At 39.2% G+C, this 27,899-nt stretch overlaps 1 protein-coding gene across 1 annotated transcript in view; it reads left to right on the top strand.

The window, feature by feature from the left end:
• MLIP (muscular LMNA interacting protein) overlaps positions 1-27,899 on the top strand; it is a gene marked incomplete at both ends in the record, with an annotated part of 286,062 nt that overhangs the window by 98,809 nt on the left and 159,354 nt on the right. The window contains 2 exons of the mRNA XM_081247370.1: positions 22,577-22,732; positions 24,387-24,779. Of these exons, the coding sequence (XP_081103496.1) occupies positions 22,577-22,732; positions 24,387-24,779 (549 nt within the window). The remainder of the gene's footprint in view (positions 1-22,576; positions 22,733-24,386; positions 24,780-27,899) is intronic.

Raw genomic sequence — 27,899 nt, 5'->3', positions numbered from 1 at the left:
ATATATTACCATATTTTCTTTCAGATGATGGAAACAAATGATAGAAAATAATAAAAAGCCTAAAATCTTGTGTCTTGAAATTGATGGGGGTAGTAAAACATTTTAGAAATTACAGAGAAGAAGAGTTATTTGATATATGAGTGTGGAATGGCAAAAGATTTTGGACATATTCAATTGGACATTAATATTAATAATCATCTAACATGATTTCTGTGGGCCAGGAACTATGTCAAATGCTTTACATCTGTTGTATTGTTTAATGGAGCCTATGAGGTAGACTTTCTAAATGATCTATTACAGATGAGGAGATGGAGGTTTAGAGAAATTAAGAAATTGATCAAAGTCACACAACTTGCAAACGGCAGAGCCAGGCTTCAAACCCATGTTTGTCAAGCCCCCCAATCCAACCATTTGCACTATGGTGCTCATATCAAACATCAGAGAGGAAAAGCTGGAGCTCAGGAGAGAGGGCAGAGGTGGAGGTGCTGGTGGGGAGCCAGCCAGTGCCTAGGATGGTTGAAACCATGAGAGCAGAGGACAACCACTGGGATGGAGAGAATCAAGCAAAAGGAAGAGGAGGCATTAAGTGCTGAGTCTTTGGGCTCTTTCTCCTGGAGGAGGAGAAGCAGAGGAGAGACTGGGGAAGAACTAGGCAGGGAGGGTTCCGAGAGACCCAGAGAAAGACTTTCTTGACTGTGAAAGGAGCCAACAATGTCTATAACACAGACATTCAGAAAAAAGTCAATTATCTGAGCAGTAAGAGGTCATTCATTCTTTCGAAGTAAGTGTTGAAAATGGGATGTGGGAATGGGTGGAGGAAGCTTGGAAAAAATGGACCAACTATTTAAATCCTATCTGGTCATCCTGTTGTTAACAATGGTTGATCATAACTGTGAATATTTATGGAGTGTCTACTCCATGCTGGCTTCTGTTCTAAGGGTTTATGTGCACCCCACGGGGTAGCTACTCTGATTATTCCCATTTTACAGATGAGACAACTGAGTCATTGGTCTAAAGTCACACAGCTATTTAGTGGCAGAGTTGGGACCCAAACCCAGCAGTCTTGCTCCTGAGCTCATGGTTAGGATTCTAGAAAAGCCAAAGTTTTCTTAAAAAGAAATGAAATGACAAGAGTCCACAGATGTTTTTTTCTGAGGTAAAAATCTCACGTCCATCTTCATAGGAATTGTTAAAGGTATTTAGTGATTATTCACTCTTCTTTTCCAAAAAACTGTTTTGAAGAGAGATCAGTTTTGTTTTATTTTTTCCTGTGTTAGTTTTTAAAGAGAAAAAATAGTTTAAAAATAATTTAAGTGAAATTTGAAAATATTGAGGGAACATATATTGCATTTTTGATGGTAAGCTTATTGAGAGAATTGAAATGATACATTATGGTCCTTAGTAAATATCTCCAGAAAGAAAGAGGGCATTCTCTTTTTACAGAAAAACATTTTAATAATTCTGCACTGGAACAATGATATTTTTGTGTCTCAAATTCCTTTATGCCTACAGACTGTCCAGCTGAATGTCATTAGAACCTCTAGAGCTTATTTTCACATAGCTTGAAGCCTCACTCATCGCCTACACAGTCACATGTTGATTTGAAAAAAAAGAAAATAATATATATATATATATATACATGTAACTGCACATGATACACATGGGCAGCCTATTGGGATCTAAGACTTACAGATGCCAGCCTTACAGCATTCCTAACCCTTTCAGGTAACCAGATTTATTCATGTCAATATGGGCTTTTAAAAGACTGAGAAGTAATTCTTAAAATATTTCTACCTGGAACCTTATAGTTCAATTTTCAAATAAAATAGTACTATCATATTCAAAATTAGAGATTCTTGAAAAGTGTTTCTGTTTAGAAGTTGCTGGTTACTGTAATAGGCAGGTTTGAAGGGAATAGATTTGCCTTTCCACACAGACTAATCAATGAACAAAATCATAGGTGGGAAGAGAGTTTCATTGTATATAGAGATGTAAAATAAAAAGGCAAGAAAAAATAGTAAAAGTTGATCAGAAAAAAAAAAAACTCAAAATACTGATTTTAAAGAAAAGAACTTGGGAGTACATATTCAGTAATAATATATATTTTTGAAATTTTAGAATGATTACAGAACTGGCATTTATTGGTTTTAAATATATAATTAATGTTAGTTTGCTGGTCACATTGGGCAACACAATATTATAGCCTACAGCTACAACAATAGCTGATCATTTCTGAGAGTTTATCATATGGTGGGCCTCATATTGAGAATGTCTCATGTATCATTTCATTTAATTATCCTCAAATCCCTATGAGTTAGATGATCTAGTTTCTTTATGGAAATGAGGGAGCCATTCTTCACTGCAAATTTTTAATGCTCTCTTTATTCTAACCTGTGGAAAAATTTGATAAGTAGGTAAAGTGCTTTTTTCAGGTAAGATAGTTGCTATTTCAGTTTTCCTTTCATGATGTATAAAATACCTTAAAATGATCTATTTTATTAACTTGAAAATTTTCCTTCTTACATCCTGCATATTACTTCATTGCACACTGAGAAAAGATAATTAAGAAACTTGTTTTCCTTGCATTATCTCCTGTATTACTTCTTAAAATCTCACCTTTGAAACCCTAGCCATTTCTGAACTAGGAAGCATCCTGTCATCTAATGTGATGTAGTCAGAGATGTGACAGTGGAAGGTTAAATTACAGTAGCTACTGACTTACCACTAATAAGGTGAGTCATGGGGAGAAAAGCTTTGCTTTTTATTTTCTATTTCTTTATACTTGACCCCTAGCACCTTTATTTCTGACCTCTTCTTTTCTTTAAGGTTGGCATGCATTATTAATTAATTCTTTCAACAAATATATATTTAGTATCTACTCAGTGTTAAGTAGCAGAGATGCAGTGGTGATCCAAAAGGGCATCATTAATTTCTGTCTTCGTGGAAGACTGCTCAGCAGTGTTGGTCCCAGGGACACCTCTCATCCTGAGGGAATATACTGGCTACTGTAGCCATCAGCTGGTTTTTGCCTCTGTGGAAATTCTGGTGTCAACCTAAAAAAAAAAAAAGAAAAGATCATTCCAATGTGCTTTGATTCACTGGCATCTCTTCACCCACTCAATTACTCTTTTACAAATGCATATGCACCTTCTTTCAGGGCAACCCTTCAGTCTAAGTCATGACTGATTCTGGAGGATATGGAGCATTGAACGCTGAGTCCATTAATGTGCTTCTGGAATGTTCTGTAACTCCTGATGAATCTGGTTTTCTGCAGCTGTGGGCAAGTCACAGCGTTTGTAAAGGATCTTTAGGATGACAGTAGATGAGGATGAAGATGGTTAAAATCTGCCTTTCTGTTTTGTTTTGGAGTGAACACATTAAGGGGAGAAAATAGAGGACACCACAAGAAAACAGGGTAGATTCTAAGACTGGGTCCATTAGAGATTTTTGTTAAACCTTATACATTTCAGCTGTCCTAGAAAGAAAGAGAGAAAATAATATTTACTGTGTGCTGTGTGTTGCGCCATACATCAGGATCTTATATGTCATCTCATTTAATTTTCACATTCACCCTCTGAGATTTGGATGCCTTTATTATGCCCATTTTATAGATGGAGAAATGAAAGCTCATGGAATTTAAATAACTATCATAGTGTTGTCGGCTAATTATTGGTAGATTTATGGTTTGAATCTGACTCCACACTTCATTGTTTCCATTAGTAGAATTAATAAATTGATGGTATAAAACACGTCAGAGTTCACACATTAGTTTAGATGTTTTTGAAGATAAATATTGTTTATTAAATATAAGGAAATACTTGTCATCAACATATTTAGTGATCCAACAATATTTTTCTGGGTCTATGTTGCACTATCCATATTGAAATTTAGGTAGCTTTAGCATTCATACCAATACAATTGGATTTTTTGCTGGTATCTCATTTCCATTTTAAAGTTATGTTGTGAAATAACCATGCATTGTTTTTATAGCAAGAATGATATAGAGACAGTTAGAAAATAATAGTGATGAAAGCTAGAAAAGTCAGAGTGTATAGCCTCATTTTGGGAATGAATACTGGAGGCTTTAGGGAAACATTCATCTGAGTCCAATTCTCTTTAATGTTGTTAGCAACAAAATCTTTGCTGGCTACTCTCTCCTGAACCTTTCTTATCCCTTGTCTGTGAGTATCTCTATGGTAAGGCTGGCAGAAGCAGTCAGCAAATAAGAGTCCACATGAAACTTGGTTCTATCCAGGCAGACAGGGATTCAAATCCAATTACATCTTGTGTTCATTAAGCAAATAATTTAATCTCCCCAAGTCTCCATTTTCTTACTTGTCTGATGGACATGATAATTCTCTTGCTAGCTTGTTGTGAGAAATTCAAGAGATGATCTATATTAAGTATCCAGAATAGTATCAGATAAAACTCATTAAGTGGTATTTATACATAATATAAATTTGATCAAATCTGTTCTGGGATGAGTGGATCGAGTATGTGGGGTGGCCAGGATGAGAGACCAAGGCTGCCAAGATCGGGAGGCATGATCTAGGCCAGAGAAACTTCTCCATTTCCTTCCAAGCACCCCGGCCCCTCACACACCCTTTGGATGCTGATTCCTTCTATCTGCTCTTAATCATTCACAGCTTTGGCATTTAGTGTGAGTTGCTACTTTTATATGTGACCTATCTTCAAAGTAACAAAATATACAGTGATTAAATCACTCTTATTTCTCTATGGCCCCTGTTACTGTGTTGCAGGAAGGGGGACCCTTTCCAGGGTCCAAGACTGGGCTCTTGTCTAACACTCAAAAATGAATCGTCTGAGGAGACACACGTGCTGACAAAGCAAAAGACTTTATTGGGACGGGGCGCCTGGGTGGAGAGCAGCAGGGTAAGGGAACCCAGGAGAACTGCTCTGCCATGTGGCTCACAGTCTCAGGTTTTATGGTAATGGGGTTAGTTTCGGGGTTGTCTCTGGCCAATCATCTTGCCTGGCCCATATTTGGTCTGACTCAGGGTCCTTCCTGGTGGTGCATGCATCTCTCCGCCAAGAAGGATTCCAGCGCAAAGGATTCTGGGAGGTTGGTAGGACATATTATGGGCTGGCATCTCCTCTCTCCTTTTGGACCCTCCCAAATTCTCCTGGTTAGTTTTCCTCGGCAGCACCATGTTCCTTGTCGGGAACTCCTACTGTGAGATAACTCATGCAAATGGCTATCATTGAAGTTGGCCAAGGTGGGCAGTTTTGGTCAGTGGTTCCCTAACAACTGTATGTTCCTTGAAGACAGAAGTCTCTCTTGCCTTCTCTGAATCCTCCATACAACCCTCATGTATGCCCATGGTCATTTGTTTATTTAATGGACATTTATTGACCCCCTGCTATGTGATAAGCACTATACTAGGTGCTGGGGGAACAACAGGAGACAAAAGAGAAATATCCCATTGTCCTGGTGCTTATGTTCCAACTGGGGAGCCAGACATTAAAGAATTCACTATACATGTAATCACATAGTTTTAATAGCACATGATATGCAGAAGTACAGGCCTAAGAGAGCAGCAACAGGTGGCTGTATCTCACCCAGGAAATCATGGAAGGAATCTTCAGGTAGTGATTTTATGAAGTATACTGTGGGTCAGCAATTGTGTTAACCTCATCATGCAAATTAAAATGATTCACCATAGGATCTCTGAGTTTCTCAGAACTCAACAGGGTGAAGAGAAATGAAGCAGGGAGATAGTTGCTGGAGAGCACTGCAAGCAGAAGAAGCAGTAGGCCAACCATTTATCTTGCTCCATGTTTTAAAAGATAACACAATTAGCCCTTCACATCATCCCCATCCCCAACTAATACCCAACTGTTATTTATGAGCAGGGAAAAATAACTTATTGAATATGTGCTATTAAACTTCCTCCATAGCCTACTATATCATGCCATTTTTAACCTCACAACAGTTTTGAGATATTATGGCCTCAATATTGCAAATAAGTAGGCTGATTATGCCTTGGTTTGCCCCATATAGTCCCATTTTATGCCTGTTGCCCTGAAGGAATTACTAATTGTACCCTCCCATCCCCCCATCTTTCGCACTCGAGAGTGTCCCAGTTTGTGTGATGAATTCTGTGATCCTAAATAAAAGAAGCTCAGAGAGATCAAGAATCTACCTTGGGTCACACAGCTAGTAAGTGGCAAAGTGTGGGGATACCACACAAGTACTCTCTCACCTGAAGACCCATGTTCTCTCTTCTGTATTGCAAACACAGTCAGTTAGTTCTACCCTTCTTCTATTGCTTTTTTATTCTTCTAATTATGGTTAAGTAGTTCAAGAAAAGAATGGACACTGGCTTTCTGACATCAGTCTTCAGTTATTCTGCAGAGTCATGAATTTCAATAGGGTACAATGAAAAAAATGATGGATTAAGATAAAATATGTAGAGGAAGTAGTAGTTGTTTTCTTGGTATGCACATTTTTGCACTTATATCTAGCCTATTCTTTATGTTGACCAATATAAGGAAGCTAATTTAAAATACAGTTGCTTCGGAAAGAGCAGATGTGACTCTAATGACAAAACATTGGTTATGATCTCTGTGACAAGATACCTGTGGGCAGGGATGTTTCATGACTTGTCCTGGTGGGCAGAGCCCACCCTGGATCACTGGACCCTGGCAGTGGCAGGCTGCATAGGCTCCCAGGAGGAAAGGTGTGGGTAGTGACCTGTGCTTGCACATGGGCTTCTTGGTGGCTGCAGCAGCAGCCTTAGTGTTTCATTCCCGTCTCTGGGGTCTGCGCTGAGAGCTGCAGCTCTCGCCTGTCTCTGGAGCTCCTTTAAGCAGCGCTCTGAATCCCCTCTCCTCACGCACCCCCAAAACAATGGTCTGTTGACTGTTAGGCAGGTCCAGACGTTTTCCCGGACTCCCTCCCGGCTAGCTGTGGCACACTAGCCTCCTTCAGGCTGTGCTTACGTAGCCAACCCCAGTCCTCTGAAGCCCAAGCCTCAGCTCCCAGCCCTCACCAGCCCCGATGGGTGAGCCGACAAGCCTCTCAGGCTGGTGAATGCCGGTCGGCACTGATTCTCTGTGCGGGAATCTCTCTGCTTTTCCCTCCGCACCCCTATTGCTGAGCTGTCCTCCATGGCTCCGAAGCTCCCCGCCTCCCAACCCCCGTCCCCACCAGTGAAGGGGCTTCCTAGTGTGTGGAAACTTTTCCTCCTTCACAGCTCCCTGCCAGAGGTGCAGGTCCCGTCCCTATTCTTTTGTCTGTGTTTTTCCTTTTTTCTTTGCCCTACCCAGGTACGTGAGGAGTTTCTTGCCTTTTGGGAAGTCTGAGGTCTTCTGCCACCGTTCAGTAGGTGTTCTGTAGGAGTTATTCTACATGTAGATGTAGTTTTGATGTATTTGTGGGGAGGAAGGTGATCTCCATGTCTTACTCCTCCGCCATCTTGAAGGTGCCCCTCTTCCCCTTTATTTTAAATAAAATACGTTTAATCATATTATACCCAAAGTCATTTTGGAAATAAATATTACTTTGCTCTGTTCCTTTATGAAATTATGCTGTAAACTCTAAAGATGCTAGTGTTACTCTATTCACTTACAAATAAGACTTTGTGAATTGTGTTGTGGGCCAGAATTTAGGCTTCTCTTATGATGTATATAGAAGTGATTCTCTATATATGGAATCTCTGAGTATTTCTATTAAATAATATGCTTTATCCCCAATGCTTTGCACCACACTTTATTAATATCTCTCTGGATATGTTTCAAGATCTTCTAGTCAATTTATTATCCATATTTTCAGTTCATATTCCTGTGCTGCTGAATATATTCATGACCCATGGGGCCACGTGTATTTATAGTGCCTACTAGACATGGAATGTGGAACACCTCTTCCTTTCTTCCTAATTCAGAGGACTTCTGCCAATATCCATCTATTTCACTGTTCTCTCGTCCAAGCCCAGATCAGGAATAGCATTTCATCTAGTAACTTTGTGGAAACTTCTTGGTTTGTTTGACCAAAATATACTTTTTTCATGCCTTCATCAAATATCACAGCAGAAAGACACCTTTGTGGACAGCCCATTTCAGCAGTTCACCCTGTGAGTGGGATGGAAGTGGGCATTGGGAAAGCCAGGGCTTCTGTGACCAAATAAATGTAAGAAACTGTGGGCTAAGCCAAGCTTGAAGGGCCTCTGGACCATGAGACAACTCCAAAAGGTCGATATGGAGTAAACCAATTCCTAAAGTTATTTGACCACATAATCCTTTCATCACTATTTATCTTGCAAGGCTGGTATTCTAAAGATGGCACATTGGGAAACCAACACTGATTCTAGAATGTTGCTTTAGAAACAACTTGTCCCTGAGAAGTTAAGTGACTTACCCAAAACCTCACAGCTATTTGTTGGAAAATCTGAGATCAGAACAAATTTTGTCTGCTTTTGACCTAGATGGTTGGACAGTGCATAGCTCTGAGCATCTTGCTATTTCTTGCTACAGGTATTTGTATGTAAGAGTCATGGGAGGAAGCTGACTGCAGTTACTGTCATTTTGCTATGACCTTTAGCCTCTAGACCTTTGATTCTTAGTAAGGACTTGTGAGCCCCAGCAGCAACTGGCCCAGTGGAACTGAGAAACTTGAGATTGGGATGAGTCTGTTTTCTTTTAGAGAGTCAATTCAAATTTAATCAAAATTGTCCTTTTCATTAGAAGAAAAGAAGTGCAAGAAATATCCACAGGGCCTCCCTGGTGGCGCAGTGGTTGAGAGTCCGCCTGCCGATGCAGGGGATACGGGTTCGTGCCCCGGTCCGGGAGGATCCCATATGCCGCGGAGCGGCTGGGCCCGTGAGCCATGGCCGCTGGGCCTGCGTGTCCGGAGCCTGTGCTCCACAACAGGAGAGGCCACAACAGTGAGAGGCCCGCATACTGCAAAAAAAAAAAAAAAAAGAAAAAAGAAATATCCACAAATAAAGATCTCAGTCAGTCAAGAAGTTCACTGGATAAATATTTATGGAGTGGTAATAAGTGCCACATACTATTCTAGGAAAATAAAGGTGATCAAAACAAAATCCTTACCCTTATGGAGTTTAAAAACCAATGATAAAATTGTATGTGTATTGTATGTTTAACTGAATCACTTTGCTGTACATCTGAAACTAACACAACTTGTAAATCAACTATACTCCAATATAAAATAAAAAAAAAATTTAAATGACAAAATTAGATAGGAAACAAGCCTAAGAAGTTAGTACGGGTTCTAGAGCAAATAACATGGGCAAAAGTGGATAGAGAGTACAGGGAAGGGTCTTGAATTGGGGTTGCAGTCTCATGTATGGTGGTGAGGGACATTTTACTGTTAAAGTGACTTTTGAGCAGAGACCTGAGGAAGGGAAGGTACAGTAATAAGCTTGGGAAAAACATTCCAGGGAATGGGATTTGCATGCTGTAGGAATACACAAAATTCATCATGGCTGGAGCTGAGGAAGCAGGAGGGAGAGTCATAGGGACCAAGTCCTGTTGAGCTGTTGACTATTTTAGGGAATTTGGCCTAGCCTCTGTGTGTCAGGGGAAGCTGCTGGAGGGTGTTGAATAGAGAAGTGATGTGGTCTGACATGTTTTAAAGGCTTAATCTTGCTACTGTGTGGAAAGCAACTGGGGAGATGTGATAGAGCAGGTTCCCAGGAAGAAGATTCTGAGATAGAGATTAGCATACAGGAAGTTTTCCCTTTTGGAAGTGCTCTCATGACCAACACCAGTGGGAGATGGGAAGGAAACAAGATTACGCAGAGAGCGAATTGGGCTGCAATGAAGTCTCAGCAAAAGGCTACCCAACTTGAGGGTAGCTCTGAAACTGGGTTTGTCCTTCAGCATTGCCTCAAATTGGAACAGGGGTGTCAGGTTTTTGTATGGATGCATCAAACAGCCATTGGATACAGGCTGCCCCTGAGAAAGGGGGTGACTTTACAAGGAGCTTTATTCAACCAGGAACAACTCTTGGAGAAGATAAAGAGCTGAGCACTGTCACAGCACTTCCAGCAGCTGGGGATAGTCCTCCAGCCCAAAGGGAGATGTGGGTGGTTTATCAGAGCATCAACTATAGTAGGCAAAGTGGAAGCAGGGAGACCACTTATGAGAAAGTGATTCAGAAAGGAGTTTATGGTAGGTTCTGCTACTAGGACGTTAGAAGTAGAAGTAATGAGATAGACTCATTTTCTGGATTTATTTTGAAGGGAGAGCTGACAAGTTATACTAATATATTGATGGGGGGTTATGAGAAAGCAAGAATATCAGTATATTGACCAATACTGATATATTGATGGGGGATTATGGGAAACCAACAAAAACCAATATAAGCCCTCACTTTTAGCTTATGCAATGAGAAATAAGTACAACTATATGCTGGTGGGGAGAAATTAGGGGGAGGGGGTGGGAAACAATTTCAGGAGAAACACAAATAATTCAGTTTCAGATGTATTAAGTTTCAAATCTCTGTAAAATATCTAAGTGGAGATGTTAGTTGGCTATAGGAGTGTATTGTTCAAGGACACTCTACAGGCTGGGGAAACAAATTTGGAACTCAATGGCTTATAAATGTTAATTAAAGCTATGGGACTGGATGAGATTATCCAGGAAGTGACTCCTGGGCCACTTCAATGCTTCAGGGTCAGATGGCACAAAGCAGGCAGAGAAAGAGGGTACAGGGGATAGGAGGGGACCAAGAGAAATGGTATACCAGAAGCCAAGCTGGAAAGTAATTCCACAAGGGGAAAGTGATCACCAGACACTTATTCCTGTTTGATATATGTTTCTTATCATTGTCTCTGTTCCCCTTTCAAATTCTACCATGTACAAGGCCTATTTGCCTCTTCTGAATATCTAAGTATGTCAAACATTTTCACTTAGGTGCTAGATTTTCTTCAATACTTTGAAGCTCTTGGTATACTTGAATTAAGGTGGACTTTTAGTATCATTTTACCTAGGAGGATATACCCTCTAGAGAAGAGACTCTACAAGCAGTAGTAACAGGAATAGAAGAAATCCAGATGAGGCCAGCACAGATGCCAATATAGATGAGGCCAAACTTAGACTGTGGCAGTGTTACCAAACTCAGGTTTGGCTGCTTGTTCTTCAAGAATCCAATACTGAGGCACAAGTGTTGGGTAAAAGGAAAGATAGCTTTATTGAGGAAGCCAGCAATCCTGGGGAGAAGGTGGACTCATGTCCTAAAGAACCAACTCCCAACTCCCCAGGTCTTGCTTGGAGATAATATACAGAAAAGAGAAAGGAGCTTCATGCTGGGAAGAGGGTAGTATTCTATTTTCAGAGATGATTATCATGATCATTGGTGCCAAAGTTTCATCACATCTTGCTTATGACTGGAACATCATTTTGCCATGAGTCTCTGGTTAGTTATCTCTAAAAAATAAGGAACAAGCATAAAAACAAAATAGAACAACTAATCTTCCATTTCAATATGCATCATTAGCTTATTCTTTTGTAAACTAAGTTAAAGTTGAAGGGGAACTAGGGCAGGAGTCAGGCTTAGCATACTTGAAGCTGAAATTCCTCAGTTACAACAGGATCTCATGCTTTTTTTTTTTTTTTTTTTTTTTTGTGGTACACGGGCCTCTCATTGTTGTGGCCTCTTCTGTTGTGGAGCACAGGCTCTGGATGCTCAGGCTCAGTGGCCATGGCTCATAGGCCCAGCCGCTCCGTGACATGTGGGATCTTCCCGGAACGGGGCATGAACCCATGTCCCCTGCATCGGCAGGTGGACTCTCAACCACTGTGCCACCAGGGAAGCCCCCTCTCATGTGTTTTTGATGAGATGTCAGGATTCATTTAGATATCATACAGCCAATTCTGAGTTGTAATTATGATTCCTACAATCACCTATTATTCTGGAGCAGGGGTCCAAACCCTGGGTGATTCCCATCTTCAGAGGAAAAACACCACCCAGAGCTAAAACAGAATGAGAAGTGATTCTGATGTTGGTTACCAGGAATAGAAACTAAGTGCAGAAGCTGAGTGAAAGCTCCCTGGGGATGGCCTGAGGCTGCTTCCCCGAGCAGCCTAGATTCAGCACATCACTTGCCCTCTCCTCTAACTTCATTCACCAGTGGTGTAGCTGTGAAGGTGTCTCCTTCATGAGAAGGAGACTTCATGAGAATGGGGTCCAAGTCTTTATCTTGATGTCTCCTAGAGCTTAGAATAGTGCCTGTCACTCAACAGGGGTTTATTAAGCTGAATAAATGAGATTTCTAGTGACTTTTTTTTTTTTAAGCACAAGGCATAAGAGCAGACAAATAGATTTCTGGATGGTCTTGACAGCTGGATCTGTTTAATCACTTACATGTTTCTTAGCAATATTTTGTGGAGGTGTCTATTTTTTTTCCCTCAAATTTGTTTTCCATGTCAGGAAGAGAGACTATTTGTTCTATACTGTTTGTTTTAAAAGTAATACCTTAACATTCTCTTGGCTGGAAGGTATTGCAGTAATATCTGTTTAGTCAGAAGGGTGAAGGATGCCCTACTTCAGCCATCACTAATGCCAGAGTTTAAAGAGAATTTTGGATTATATTTGTCTGTTGCAATGTTCAACAAACTTTACTTTCTTTTGGGAATAGATTATTCAACAGAAAAGTTTGTGCTCCTTATTAGGAGAGAGATCATTAAAAGTTTGTGTTTATAAAATGCTTCAGGGTCTTAGGCAGACCCTACATGGCCTTCTTATCTATAGAAAAAAGTAGTTGTAACTGGAGGCTAGACTCTCCCCTTCTCCTACCCCCAATCCTGTGTCAGTAACTCACTTGGTCTTCATCATCCAAGACTGAGGCCTATTTTTTGACCAGGTGCCATCATTTTCTATTCCAATGAGGATGGTTTCTATAGAAATTGTTCTAAATACATGTGCTCTTTGAGTTTATATGCAGTTACTAAGCAGATGGCTGAAGCATGCTATTATAATGCATGACTGTTCTGCTTTTTGTTAAGTAAAAATTGTCTTCTATCAATATAAGGAATAGTCTATAATGCCAACAATTACTAAGAAAACAAGGGAAAGAAAATGAGTGCAGAAAAGTTACCAATAAGATACAGAACAAAATAGCAAAATAATAGATTAATTTCATTGGTTCTCATTGTAAAATGACTCAAGGAAGAAATCAAGTAGGACAAAGGATAGGGGCTGAAGTATTTCCTCTCCCAAATCTGACTGTACCAACATGTGTGAATATTGCTTTATGTTTGGGGGAGGGAATGAGAAAAAAGATCAGAGGGAGAAGGACAGAATGAGATATAGGAAAATAGCTTCCTTATTGTTTGAATCCACTTAGAATAAACTGATTGAACCACTGACAAGGGATGGATCATGGAGATGAGTGTGGTCTCTAGGGTTTGTTAAGGCTCCCCTATTCAGTAAGGAATAGGAATTAGGATTTTATATATATACATATATGATGCTATATATATATATGCATATACATGTATTTATGTAATGGTATAAAATCTTTTTTCCTATTCCCTACTGAATAGCATCAAAACACCTTAATTCAAGACCTCTGATGATCTACAAAGGGGAGGAGAGATGAATCTGAATGTAGAAAGTAGAATGGTGGTTACCAGGGATTGGGGGTGGGGGTAGGGAATGGGGAATTATTGTTTAATGGGAACAGAGTTTCAGTTTGACAAAATGAAAAAAGTTCTGTGGATGGATAGTGGTGATGGTTGCACAGCAATGTAAATGTAATGCTACTCACTAAACTGTACACTTAAAAATAATTAAAATGGTAAATAAAAAAAAATCTCATGATCTAGACTGAACCTACTTTTCTAGTCTTATTTGCCTTTATTCTCATGTATGTTATTTACCAAACTGAGTAACAATAGTGTTCACAGGTGTAACGTTTATTAAGTATTTGCCTGACACAGAGCTTTACATGCTGAATTTAACTGTAATTTTCATGAGAACCCTGTGAAATAAATACTATTCTGATCCACATTTTGCTGGTGGGGGACTGAGCCTTCGAGAGGTCCTGTAACCACGGCTTAGCCTCAGGTCCCACAGCCAGTGGGTACTCTGACTCCCTAGTTCCCTGCTCTGTGGCTACCCCTGCTGCTTACTGCCGTTCTGATAGGTGCCTTCACCTGAGCTTTTCTCTCTGCCTGAAATAAGGGCTATTCTACCTCACCTTCAGAGGTCCTATTCCCCTACTCTTCTAAGTGAGCCCAAATGCCACTTTATCCTTGAATTACTTACCCCAGGTGACTATGATCTCACAACCCTCCAAAAATTCCTCTAAGTCTTTGCTACTCTGAGTGTCACAGACCAGCACCTGGGTACCACCGGGAGCTCGTGGGAAATGTTGAATCTGAGGCCATACCCAAGAACTCCTCAATCAAAAACTGCATTTAAAAAAAAATTATTTTGTGCATTTAAGAAAAATTATTTACAGTTGATTTACAATATTGTGTTAATTTCTGCTGTACAATAAAGTGATTCAGTTATACATGTATCTATCAATACATTCTTTTTCAGATTCTTTTCTATTATGGTTTATCACAGGATATTTAAGAAACTGCATTTTAAGATCTCCAGGTGGCTTATGTATAAACTTTGAGAACTGCAGAATGGAAATTTTTCTCTTCTTTTTTGCTTTGCATCTCTGTATTTGTACACCTGTTTTATATTCCCAATTGGACTGTAGCTCTTTAAGGGCAGGAGGGTATTATAGTCTCTTGAACATCCATAAATATACATAGCATAGAAGAAGGCACATAATTTGTTCTCTGATGTAACACAGCACTCACATTAAAAATTTTAGATCATTTACTAGGTTGAAAAGTACTGGGTTATTTGGAATAGTTTTTCCCAGTGTGCTAACAGTATCACTTTTGACAATTGGTTCACTTGTAATGTTTCCAAGAATTCAGGCTTCTGATAATGGTGAAAATGTTAAGAGGTATAATCTAGGTCCCTAAAATAAAACCTTCATTCCTTCCCAGAGCCTTTGGTCTATAACCAGCCCTTGTGACACAACGTCTTTCATCACCAAAGCACAAATATAGATATTGCAGATTTGGAAAAAAATCAACACTTAGAAAATAGAAGTGTGAAAGCTGAAGACTCCAATCAATTTCACATGTAAAGCTTTGACGTTTGTCTATAGTCAGGAAACTCACTGTCTTCCAGGAACATTGGAATGGAATTTTGTTTTGACAAATATTTGATTCCAAGCTCTATTTTAGAGCAAATTTAGTTAATAGTAAAACTTCAGTCACTGGAGACACTCCTGTACCATTTCTCGCTAGGTACATGCCAAGGAATTCTAATTAAAGCTATTGATTTTTGAAGGGATCGCTGTGTGTTTTCTCATTCTTTATTTAGGCCCAGTGTTTGCATGTATTGGTACCACTGAATATTCCCAGTGAGTATGACCAACTGATTGCTGGGATTGTCAGCTGTGTGGGTCCTTCGATCAGCTTCTTGTTGCTGTACAATCTGCCTTCTCTGTTCTTTTTGCAGAATGTTTAATTGCACTACATGCATGAAAAGAAAAGGGGAAACACATATAGGTGGTAATTCTTTTTTTACTTCTACTGGCTCCATTTCAGCAGTCAATCTGACCTCTCCTGAAGTTCCAAATCTAAAAATTGTCTGAACATAAATCTACTCTTTGGAGCTGACAAAACCCTTTCGTTCAGGGAGGATTCCTCGTTACCTCTTTTTTAGAATTCTTTTTTTCCCTGCGAGTGGGTGTGTTGTTTCAGGGAGTGGCTCCCTTCCCACCTCACTCGTTGGTTTGCTCACGCCCTTATGGGATGAATCAATGCTTCCAGAAAGCCGGGGGCTTCCAAGGGACTGCGGGAACAATTACTTCCAAATGAACTCGTGCATCTTAGCAGGGAGCATTCAGACCACACCCCAGGTAAAAGGAAGTCTTTCCTTCATGCTTTTGAGAACTTTGAAAGGCTATGCACTGTGGTGTTTGCTGCAAGAGGGTTTGAGGGAGAGACGCCTGGGTGTAGATAAATTTGACTGTATCAAAATGAAATGTTATAGACAGTTAGTGGAAAGGATGAGCAGATAAAGGCAAAACTGCTTACTGGCAACCAAAGAAGATGCTCAGGACAGTCCTTGGCGTAGTGTGAGTGCTGAGAGACACGCTGTCATGTTTCTTCTCAACAAGAAGCTCGTGGCCATCTGTGAGTGTGGGTGTCAACGTCAGATGAAAAATAACTTTTAGGGAAATAGAAGAAAGGAAGGCACTGGAGCCCGAAACTGAGCAAAGGAGAAGTGAGCCTGCATGGCACGGGGGGGAAAACAGTTTCTTAAATTATTAGTCGAGTGGCCGGTGAGAAGGTGACAGTCTCAGAGTTTTGAGCACTTGAAACTATACTTAGGAAAAGCTTTTCATCCTTTCAGCTCTAATTTTTATTATTAAACTAGTTTCTCAAGGATAGCAACTAAAATGCGTTTTTAAACAACACTGACAATGGAAAGTGTTAACTGGCATTTAACCAATGCAATGATATTAACATGCATCTGGTTCTGCTTTGTGTGGAAAATGATTTTTCATCACCATAGCAATTCATTTCTGGACTCCATTGGAACTGGGCTATGGTATGCAGTAAACAGCACAATTTTTCTTTTTCTTTCCTGAATAAGGGATTCAGCAGTCCACCGGCTAACACAGCGTTCTTCATCTAAATGTTGTATAGTGTAGCTAGTATAATTTCAAATCCTTTTCCAACTAAATTTTGTGCAAAAAATTCTGTACATTCTTGTTAGGATAAGAGGATGCTAGGTAAAAATGATGAAAAGAGCCCCATGCTAACAATGTACTCCCAGCTTAAAAGTGAATATCAAACCACTGTCGTTTTTGTGGTTAATCTGAGGTTATGTGTGTGTATAGGAATTTATCCCTGATCTTATTCTCTGACAGTAAACTAGGAAGATGAAAAGTCTTTAGTACTGTTGGATTTTCCATTTTTATGTTATTCTTGATGACATTATATGTTGGCTCAACTAATATTAAAAACAAACTGTTCTCCTTACCTGGTGAAGAAATTTTATGAAGGCTATGGATGTTCCTGTAAGAAAATATAACAATAAAAAAGAAGGAAACAATTTTACTTATTTTCAGTTGCTTTCATTGTCAAAATTTGGTTATGTTTAGAAATTCCTTTGAGGATATGTTCCAAAAGCACACCTCATTCATTGAAGTATCCACTTTTATTCATACTTTGTTTCAATTTTATTCACTAAAATTGTAACTATTAACCTTTAAAAAGTCAATAGTTTACAAGGTATCAGTAGTGACAATCTATTTGTATGTTAGAGACTTTAGTAGCAAGCTAAAGTAAAGTTTTGGAGAAATAAATCTTGGTCACTGTTAGAAGGCAAAGTCACTTACTGTTAATAATGGTTATATGTATTTTGTAAGCACAGGGCACTTATACTGAAGTGCATACATCAGTATTTAAATTTCATCTGGATAGAACATAAGATAGGCCTGTAGTCATCATGTGGGGAGATGAGGACAGGCCTATAGCACCTGAGGACAAAGTCACACTTTTACCTCTTCTTTGACTCCTAAAAGACTATCTTTATTTCCTACTCAAATGAAATTCTATGATAAATTATCTGAACTACCCTCAGTGATTTCCTTGCTAAAACCCCTCTCCACCCATCAAGATATTGAGATTAGTCATGTAAAGAAGACTTCCTAGAAAATAACCCATCTAGAAAGTGTGTTGTATTGTGTATCACTGATAAGACTAGTGGGTTCCCTGAATCTCATGAGGGATCTAATGTCCCTTCCTACAAAGGAAAGCATTGATTTATTATTTTTGGATGATAAGCCTGGGAATTGCGACCTGACTGCCATGGGGGAATAGACAATTATTTTTAAAGGCAGAAAATAATATTGAAAAAGGAAAGTTGGCCCAGAAGGGTTTGTCTGTGTGTTTTTTATGACCTAAGGAATAGGCATTGTTTCTAGAAACCCTAACCCTAACCCTACCCTGTTATAAGCCTAGACCTTATAATCATCTAGTCTTACCATCCTACTAAATCCTAAGCTCTCGTAACCCATACTGTGACCCTGGGCCATTCTCCCCAACACCCATCATGTTTTCAAATCTGATTCCTGAACCGAAGAGACCACTAGTCCCTTAGTCTGAAGTCCCTCTTCTTCCCTGTCCACATTGAACTCCATGGTTGACCCTTTGCTCTTCTCCCATCAGTACCCTCAGTTTCCTGACACTCACAACATTCTTCTGCCAGAGACACCTCTGAACATCAGTTCTATAAATGCTGCAATTCACTTTCTCTGTTCCTATGATAGGCAGTTGAGCATTCCTGGAGACATTATCAAAAAGCCAAGCAAATTGCTTTTACTACAAATTCATGGATTTACATTTAGGCTGGGCCCTTACAATAGTCTGTCAATCCTTTTACTTATTTATAGTCAGGTCTCTTTCCCACTGCATCATCCTACATCTATTGTGTTCCAGGCTTTTCCATTTCTCTTAAAATCCTGTGTCACCTTTGCTACTTCTTCCTCAGCTACTGGACCACTTAATGGTAGAGCTGGATGGTTCAACCTTGGACCTCTTCTTTTCTTATTTGTGCTGACTCCCCTGATGATCTCATCTGGTCTCATGGTTTTCAATACCAAGTATAGGTCAACAACTATAATAATTTTATCTCCAACACAGACTTTCCTCTGAACTTTTCTCCCATCCCCACATTTCCACTTGGATATATATTTGTCATATCATATTTGATCTTTATTTTCAAAACAGCTTCACTTCTTGTTTTCCCTGTTTCAGTGAAGAATATCTTATTTCTTTCAGTTATTCAGGTCAAAAATTTTGTACTTGTGTTGACTCTTAACTGCCTCTTATATCTCACATCTAATTTTTCAGCAAATTCTAAGTTTTTCCTTTAGATTACAGCCAACCCAAGTTTTACCTATCATTTTCTCTCCTATGGGTTATTATACTAGTCTTCACAGCACTTATCACAATTGAAAATCCTATTTTATTGCATATTTATTTGGTTTCCTGTCTCCCTCCCACCAGAATGGGTAGAGGTTTTTGTTCACTGTGTGTCGCCAACCCCTAGAATAGAGCCTAGCATCTGGTAGGCATTTAATAAGATCTTGTTGAGTAAATGAAAGTAAGTAGAAGGCAACTTATTCAAGTGAGGTTTGGTTTTAGTAGGAGTGTAGTAGCAGGACTGATGGCTATGTAAAAGGACAAAGATGTAGGTGGGTGACTAGATGTGGTGATGAGGGTTTTGGAAGTTCTCTTCGGATTGCTTCAACTATCTCAGTGAAGTGGGAAAGAAAGTTGTCAGCTCAGAGTGAGAATGAGGAAGAAGTTGTAGGGGTTTGAAGAAAGAGGAGAAGGTGTGAGTTTTCTAGCAAGTGGGAGAGTAAATGGGCTCTGGAACTGTATAATATGATTACAGAGAAGAATTAAAGTGCCAGCTTGAGGCTCAGGGTCATAAATTTGAAGCAAAACCAGCAAGTGGGGTCGTGTGATTTTTTTCTGTAACCACATTTACCCTTGTGGTGCAGGAAGAGAGTAGGTAGGTGGTAGACTGAGTGACCACTGTGATTTACCCAAAGTGGATGGTGATGTGAGAGAAGGCAAGACATTTGAGGGGCATGCACAGGAGAAGTTGTGGTCAATTCGGTCATTAAGGCTGGCCAAAAAAAAAAAAAGAAGTCTGGGAAAACTTAACGTTGGAAGGATCAGTAGACTTTCATTTTGGTGGTTTCCCAGAAATGTTGGAGTCCAGAATTGAAGAGATGGTGTGGAAAGAAAAAAAGTGATGATCAGAGAAGGAAAAAACCCTGAAATTATGGTGGTGTTGTGGCTACTGGTTGTTGCTGAGGATGTGAAGGGCAAGGAAGAGTAGAGGTCAGTTAAACATGCTACTGGAAAAATTACCCATGGGATAGCATATTGGGTATTATAAAAAGTATGGTGTTAGAAGGAGTGGAATTAACCCCAGAAGTAAATCTTCAAAGAAAGAAGGGTTTGACTTGGGGGTAGGGAGATGGCTGTAACAAGAAGAGGTAGTGAATGGTGTAGACTTGTGGATGGCAAGAGCTTCAAACCTGGAAGTTTGTAGGTAAGAGGGAAGAAGAATGGTCTGGAAGCAGAAAAGAGTGCACAGAGGATACCTAGCCTACTTCTGGTGGGTCACCCAGTGTGAGAGGAAGCAGAGAGCTTCTCGGGAAGTAGAGTCCTTCAGCAGGAACCATGGTTTAGTTAGAGTCAGAACATGTAGAGAAGAGGTTAAGGATGTGGAGGGATGTGTGACAACTGCCTGAATTCCAGAAAGTGTATGGTGAAAAGTTTCCAAGAGTTGGATCATGGTATGTTGCTGAAACTCAATCTCTGTTCACCAGTGCTGAATAGAAACTCAGAGACAGAGTTTTGGGTGAAGTAGAAAAGACTAGCTTTTATTGGTTTGCCTGGCAAAGGGGGCCACAGTTTGCTAATGCCTGCAAAACTGTGTGTCCCGCCCTGGAGGGGGTAGTGAGGAGTCTTATAATGTTCAAGAAGCAGGGCGTGGTCAGCTCATGGACATTCTTCTGATTGGTTGGTGGTGAGTTAATTGGGAGTCAGCATCATCAGTCTTCTGGTTCCAACCGGTGTGGGGTCTATGTCCTTTTGGGCAGCAAACAGTTAACTTCCTCCACCAGGTGGGGGTTTCAGTATGTGCAAAACAGCTCAAAGGACATGGCTCAGAATATTATTCATAGTCCTTGAGGAAGAACTAAAGGTCCTTGACTTTGATTAATGGCTAAAATATTATTATTTTGTCTTGCTTGAGTGTTTTCCTTTCTTTCTGCCTTTTCTCACTTCCCTGATTAAATTTATTCTTTGACTAAAGTTTTTCTACAGGCAAAAAGCAGGTGAAGGACATGGGTGGGGATCTATTCTGGGAAGGCCTCATAGGGTCCTTCTCGGTTACAGGTATAAGAAGGGAACAAAACTAGGGGTGTGCATTGAACACAGAGATACAAAGATGGCTGGGTTTCTCGTACAGCTGATGTGATCAGGTTTAAAGGGCATGTTGAGTTACGACACACAAGGGTGTCACAACCTGAAGGGAGAGGAGCCTGGGGGTTCCTGCCGGGGCTATTGCATTTCTTGTGACAGAGGCATGGAGGTGGCAGCGTGGCAGTTTCACTCTGACTAGATGGGGCGGATCACATCATAAACATGGATTGTGTACAAAATGAGTCCCCTCACCTTCCAGCTTATCTCACTGCCTCACAGTCAGAGCTTTTCTGTATCTCCATTAATTTTCTCCATTCTCAGAGGAGGCCATGTTCTTTCTGTTGTTGCTTTAGCTTTTTCTGCCCACTTCCTCCAGGACTCTGCTCCACTTTCCTTCTTACTGGTTCCTTCCTCGAGTCTACAGACGTCTTCACATCTATCCTGTTACAGACCAACAAGGGCACCTCTTTGACTGGACTTTTTTTCTAACTACTCTCCATCTCTCTTCCTACTTCTCACCCAAACGTTTCAAAAGAGAAATCTCCAGCACCATCTTCTCTTTCTGCTTTTCCATTTAGTCCTCCATCTATTACTCTTGGCTTTCTGTCCTGATTGCTAGCCTTGGGTCTTATAAGACCAGCATTACCTATCTGACATTCTAATGTGACGATCTCATTCCCAATCTACAGCACTTGGTTCTCAGTGTCAAAAGGACAGAACTCAAACTTGATTCTCACCCAGTGCTGCTTTCCATGCCTTCACTCAGCTGGTTTCCTCAGCCTGGAAGACCCTTATCTTTCTCTTCACTAGGACTTAAATTCCAGGTGCTGCGTTTTATGGAGCTTCCCAGGCTGGGTAGGCATCCCTTATCGCTTTTCCCTTCCTATTCTGTGCATATGCTTTTCCTACTTATGACTGGTCTATTGGCTGTTTCTTATTTGCTGTTATACCTCTAGCTCCTGAGTACCTGCCACACAGCAAATACTTTAACAAAATGCTTTTTGAATGAATAAAGAATGAATGAAAGAGAAGGTATAACCTCGAGAAGAGGCATTGGTATCCTGGCAGCAAGAAAAGTAAACTTTCAATTTTCAATTCACATTTTAGCATTCTCATTAATGATATATGTCAGAAGTTTCACGCATGCTTGGTGATTATGAGTCACATTGAACCTGCTAACCCAGGGTTAAATGGATAAAGTCCTTGACCTCTGTGGGGTCATCACAAACACAGCATCTTGTCTGTTTTGAAATTAACTTTTATCCATGTTAACTTGCAACATTCCAGCAGCTCAACTTGCCAAGCTGCTCTTCTGTTGCCATGTCCTACAACAGGGTCTTCCTTGGGTTGTATTTCTTTCTCCGATAAATATTTTCACAAAAAAAGGATCAGATACACTATGAATGTTTTAATAGATGTTCTCTTTGCCAACCATACACATGATCATAGGGCAATAGGCAATTTATCAAAATAAATGAGATAAATATAATATGTAGAGAGTAAAGTCAAAATAAACCTTTGATAAGACTGAAAGTCTAATTTATTACGTGTCTCATAGGTCTCTTCTGGTGATTCTGAAGCCAAACCTCTGATCTTCACATTTGTCCCCACTGTCAGAAGACTACCAACCCACTCCCAGTTGGGTGACACCTCTAAATTCATTGTTAAAATTCCTGAGGAACCAAGTGATAAGACTCCAGAAACTGTAAATAGGGTAGGATTATTTTTTTACTATTTTTTATATCAAGCAATTAACATTAAATTATCCATCATAATGACTTGCAAATTTGTATGGGTGTTTATTTTCTTTGCTTAAAGTGAGATGACTTGGAAATCTAAGATTGGCTAAAAATATAACTATGTAATAGGAACTTCAGTGTTATCAAATCTCAGGTTCTCTCCAATTCATTATTCTCAACCCTTTTGATTTGACATCCTTTTGTTTGCTGTTCACATGATATATTCGACCTCCTGGCCCCTCCCCTCCCAAATGTATCTCAATAAAAACAAAATTTTTACAAAGTTTAAATTTATCTTTAAAGAATACTAGATAAAGGAGCAAGGTGTTATTTTACATGTAACAGATTAGCAACATTAAAAAAGTGTAATATCTGAATTTGGGGCAATTGTGGATATGTTGGCATGCTCACACTTTGCTGCTAGTTTTGTGAATTTGTACAATTTTGGTGGAAAACCCTTATCCACAGTCACAAAACTGTCTATAACCTTTTAACATTTAAACTCTTGGAAATGCATCCCACAGAAATAGTACAGAGGAAAAAAAGTGTTATATAGGAAAATAATTAGAGAAAAATAAAAGGAGCCTAATATCTAACAATTAGAGAAAAGTTAAGCATATGATAATACATCACCTTGACAAAGTTATAATTATAATGGTTATGTAATTTCATGGAACATGTTAATCTTACAATATTAAGTGATACAATAGATTATAAAGTTGTATTTATACCCTGATTATACCTATCTAAAGAGGGACCAAAACTGAAAAAGAAATTAAAACAAACAGACAAAAACCTAAAAATGACTTGTGTTAAATAGTGACATTTTGGGTAAAAAAAATTTCTCTTTAAAATGTATTTTAATACTATCTTATTATAAATAAAATGTGACTGGGGGAACTTTGTGGTATTTTTGAGCCAACTTGTAGTAGATAAAATTATCTGATTCTCGTTGTCTATATGAAAACATCTTCTCTAGCAAGTAGTAATATATAACCTGGGACTTACAATGTCATCTTATTTCAAAGACTGTTGGGACCAAATTATTTGAGAGAAATTCTGAATGCTACATAAAGTACTTCTGGGAAGTTTCTCCCTAACTGTACTCAAGTACACATAATATATTCATGGGATCCTTTGTGATTAGGCGCTATGAGTGTGGGACTATGGATGTATGAATCAATCTTGGTTGCAGATCTCTGAAGCCTCCAAAGATAAGGATATTCACTTACTAATGGCAATGGTATCTACACAGCCACAAGTTTTGATTGACCATTAACTAAACCCATGACAGATCCCCATTTGTTTTGTGAATGTCTTTATGGAAAACATTGCTCTCTTCCTCTCTTTTTAAAAAGTCATATCAGGATTTATTTGAAAGCAGGTTTTGCTGACTTTGATTCTGAGCCCTAAATTGTTTGGGCTTGGACCAGGACAAACAAGTGGGTTAGTAAAAGTAAACCATTAGCTTCAACCCAATCTCTCCTATGCCAACCTGATTTTTAGATATATTCATAAAAACTTTTGTCCTTGGAGGTTATAAGCAGATTAAGGTTTTAAGAAAGAGTACATGCAAAAAGCATTTACCAAAGCAACATCAACGCTTTTATGTCTCTACATTTATTGCAGTCTGATTCCAATGAGTACTTGACCTTGAATGTTGGGAGCCAACGGGAGAGAGACCGAGGAACACTGACTTATCCTTTAGAGGTCAAGGACAAGGCTTCCCAAGGAAGGGGATTTAAAGCAAACGAACCTCAAGGAATGCAGCAAAGTGACCTCTTCAAAGCTGAATATGTCTTTATTGTGGACTCTGAGGGGGAAGATGAAGCTCCAAGCAGAAAAGGTGAACAAGGCCCCCCAGGAGGGATGGGCACCACAGCTGCTCGGCCCACGTCTCTAGCAATCTCCTCCAGTCTGGTCTCTGATGTGGTACGCCCCAAAACTCGGGGGGCAGACCTCCAGGTTCTGTCACATCCTGAAATGCCTCATGGGATGGCTCCTCAGCAAAAACATGGGCCGGTAGGTTTTTCTTCTTGTCATTAAAAAAAAAAATGTTTCATATCCCTTGTCTGAAAAGGCCTTTCTATTTATTCAAGGCATCAAGGTGTACAAAACTCTCAAGGAAAGAGATATTAAAAAAACTAAAATCCCAAGATCATAAACTGTCACAGTGTAAATACAGATAATAAATTCATAAGAAATAAATTTCATAAGATGAAAAGGATTGTATACAATTATGCTGTGAACTGTCTGGAGAGAACATGTAAAACACTTACCTGGAGTGGATTTGGGGGAATATTAACCCTTCCTTCTGAAAATTCTTGGAGAAGGTCAGTACAGGGAATTTCTTAGGAGAGAGCTCTTGGTGGGCTGGGTGCATGAAGAAGCACATTTCAGAGATGAGAAAGATCCAGCAAAAAGACATCAACTGGATGTAGACACTTTACTTTTAAACTAGTAAAAGAGTAGTAAAAGGATACACTAGGAATTAAGAGTGTGTAAGGAAAATCACTTCCTCCTGTGTGACTTCAGGGAAATATTGACTGTATTCCTGGAAACCACCAGAAGCAGGGCTGGCCTCAGAGAATTAGGGAGAAGATCCCACCCCAAAGCTTAGCAGCAAGATTGAATGGTTCTTTTAAGGTGTAAAGGCTTTGATACAGTAGGAGAAGACTCATAGCTGTGATGGCAGGAAAGAAAGGGGGTGAAGAAGGTGGGATTTTGAAGGGAAAAAAAATAGAATGACTGGCTATTTGTTGTCATGAAGTTATCAGATGACTTTGACAAGGCATAGAATGTCAGGAATGCAGAGACTGGCTTGGCTTTGGGAGAAAATAATGGGTGCAGAGCTCCCTGTGACAATGAGCATGAGTCAGTACCAAGTTGTCCTACTTAGAATCCTCTAGACCAGGCACTTGCAAACATACCAAAGTAGTTGGGAGAACATTTTTATTGTTGAGTTGGCCTTTTGGTACTACTAGGACCTATGCAAAACTTTAGCATAGGCATCCTATCTTTGGTGCCACCTTATCTTTATTTATGCAGCCTTCACTGGACTCCCTGATGATGTATTTATGTCACCTTCAAGCATCCAGTATCCTCATGCTATCTTTTGGTGATAAAAGACTCTCACTGGGGTAGCACCATCCAGGTCTATTGGACTAAAACATTTATTTCTTCTTGAAATTTATTCTCAGCTAGTTATTGGGAATATTCTAATCATATAATTAAACATATTCTCAGTAAGTGGTGGTAGGCTTAAACATTTCTTTCTTGCCTTAGGAAAGATGATGAAATAAGCAAGTTGGCAATGTGGAAGTTTCCATAGTGTGCGGAGTGTAGTTTAACGTGGCCTTTGAAGACATGGTGATACCAAATATAAATAAAGAAAAATATTCTTAATGAAGCAATGTTTGGATTTTCAATTTACTCTTTTCCCCAACTGATAGATTTCTTCCACTGAGTTGGTCATTTATTTTGTTTTCATGTGACCAAATATATAGAGGGCAAACCAGAGACAAAACACACATTTGGGATATTTTTGCCAAAATCAGTTAGTTAGAAGTAGGTTATAGTTCATGTTATCAAAGCTCCAAATGAAAAGGCAAAGCTCAGCCTAATTCATTAGTGGTGGATGAGCATTACGATTACTGCAGATGGAGGAAAACTGGGTCCTGATATGTTTGGGAATAACCATTGTTCCGGATTCCATTTCCTATAGTAATCCATTTGAGTGATGAATAGTAGGTCATCATGAAATAAACATGAAAAAAAAAAGTGAAAATGAGATGACTGTTAGATGTAAGCTAAACAGAAATGACCAGAGCATTAGAGAAGTCACTCTGAGAAGTTAATATAGTCAGTAGTCGAAGCTTAATGTAAAAAGCCCAAAGATTATCCCATGATTGGATTACCTGATGTCAACAACATCAGCTTTTCAATCAGAAATGCAGTTAATTAAGTGTATTTCTGGTCCACCTGGTAAAAATGAATCCATGTACAGAATTGTCTATATATTATCACTATCGGTTAGTCAGGAATAATTTATGAAGCTATTCCTAAAAAAAAATTTGCTTAGCTCCTAGTCTGACCTTTAACCTTCCTATAACCTAGCCTAGATGTCATTTTCTATCCACATCAGTACTTCTATTCTTCAGCTCTCCTGAACTGTCATCAAAGTATACACGTTATACCTTTGCATCCCTGGTCCTTGATTCCTCTGTGTGTGATTCTTCTCTCTTCTCAGCCTATCTACATGTGGCCGTGGCTACTTGATTCTCTAAGCTCAGCCCAAGCAGTACCTTTTCCTAGAGTCATTCCCTTTGAAGAGGACTTAGTCTCTCTCCTATATCTTTGTCATTTTCCTTGTAGTTTGTAGTCTTTTTAGAAAATCTCCAATATAACTCCTTTTCACCTGATTATAATGATGGATTTTATCTTTCTTCCTCACTAGACTGAGAACTATTTGAAGTCAAGGTTTGTCCCTTGTTCATTTCTGTACCTCTAGCACTTAGTAGAGTGTCTTGCATATACATGAGGTTCAATAAGGTGTATGAAAAGCATAAATATTTAAAAGTTCACATCTTTGAAGTCCTTGCTCAGATATTGACTCCTTCATGAAGCCTGCTTTGGTTCCTTCAGTGAGAGCAAACTCTCCCTCAATATAATTCTGGTAGCTTTTTCTGTACATCTTCTATAACAATTATCTTATTCCAGCATGTATTATAACTATTTAGGTTCATGCCTTATCTCACCTAACAGCTTGTAAAGTTTTTAGAGGTAAGGTCCACATTAAGCCCATTTTTATTGAACGCTTTTTTTCTGTATAGTGGTTACTATATTATCTTGAACAAAGTCAGTATAAATATTGGGTTGAGTGTATTTTGTGTTCCAAATACTTTTGCTGAGGTGGCATGTTTAAGCAAAAGTACGTTATGTTAAAAATCATTAAAGAATTTAAAATTTTAAAGTGTAAGTCAAAATTAAAAAGACTGTATAATATAAGCAGTTGAATTAAAAGCCTTTCAAATAAAATTCAGAAAGAAAAGAGTAATGTTTTTGAATGTTATTGTCTTGAATGTTGGTGTAGGTGGCTAAGAATTGACTTTCCTAGGGATAGTATTAGACTTAAAAGAGAGG

The sequence above is a fragment of the Mesoplodon bidens genome, assembly GCF_964165515.1.
Source record: "Mesoplodon bidens genome assembly, chromosome: 10".
Lineage (NCBI taxonomy): Eukaryota > Metazoa > Chordata > Mammalia > Artiodactyla > Ziphiidae > Mesoplodon > Mesoplodon bidens.
Note: the sequence above shows the minus strand (reverse complement) of the source record. Positions and strands in the feature narration are given on the sequence as shown.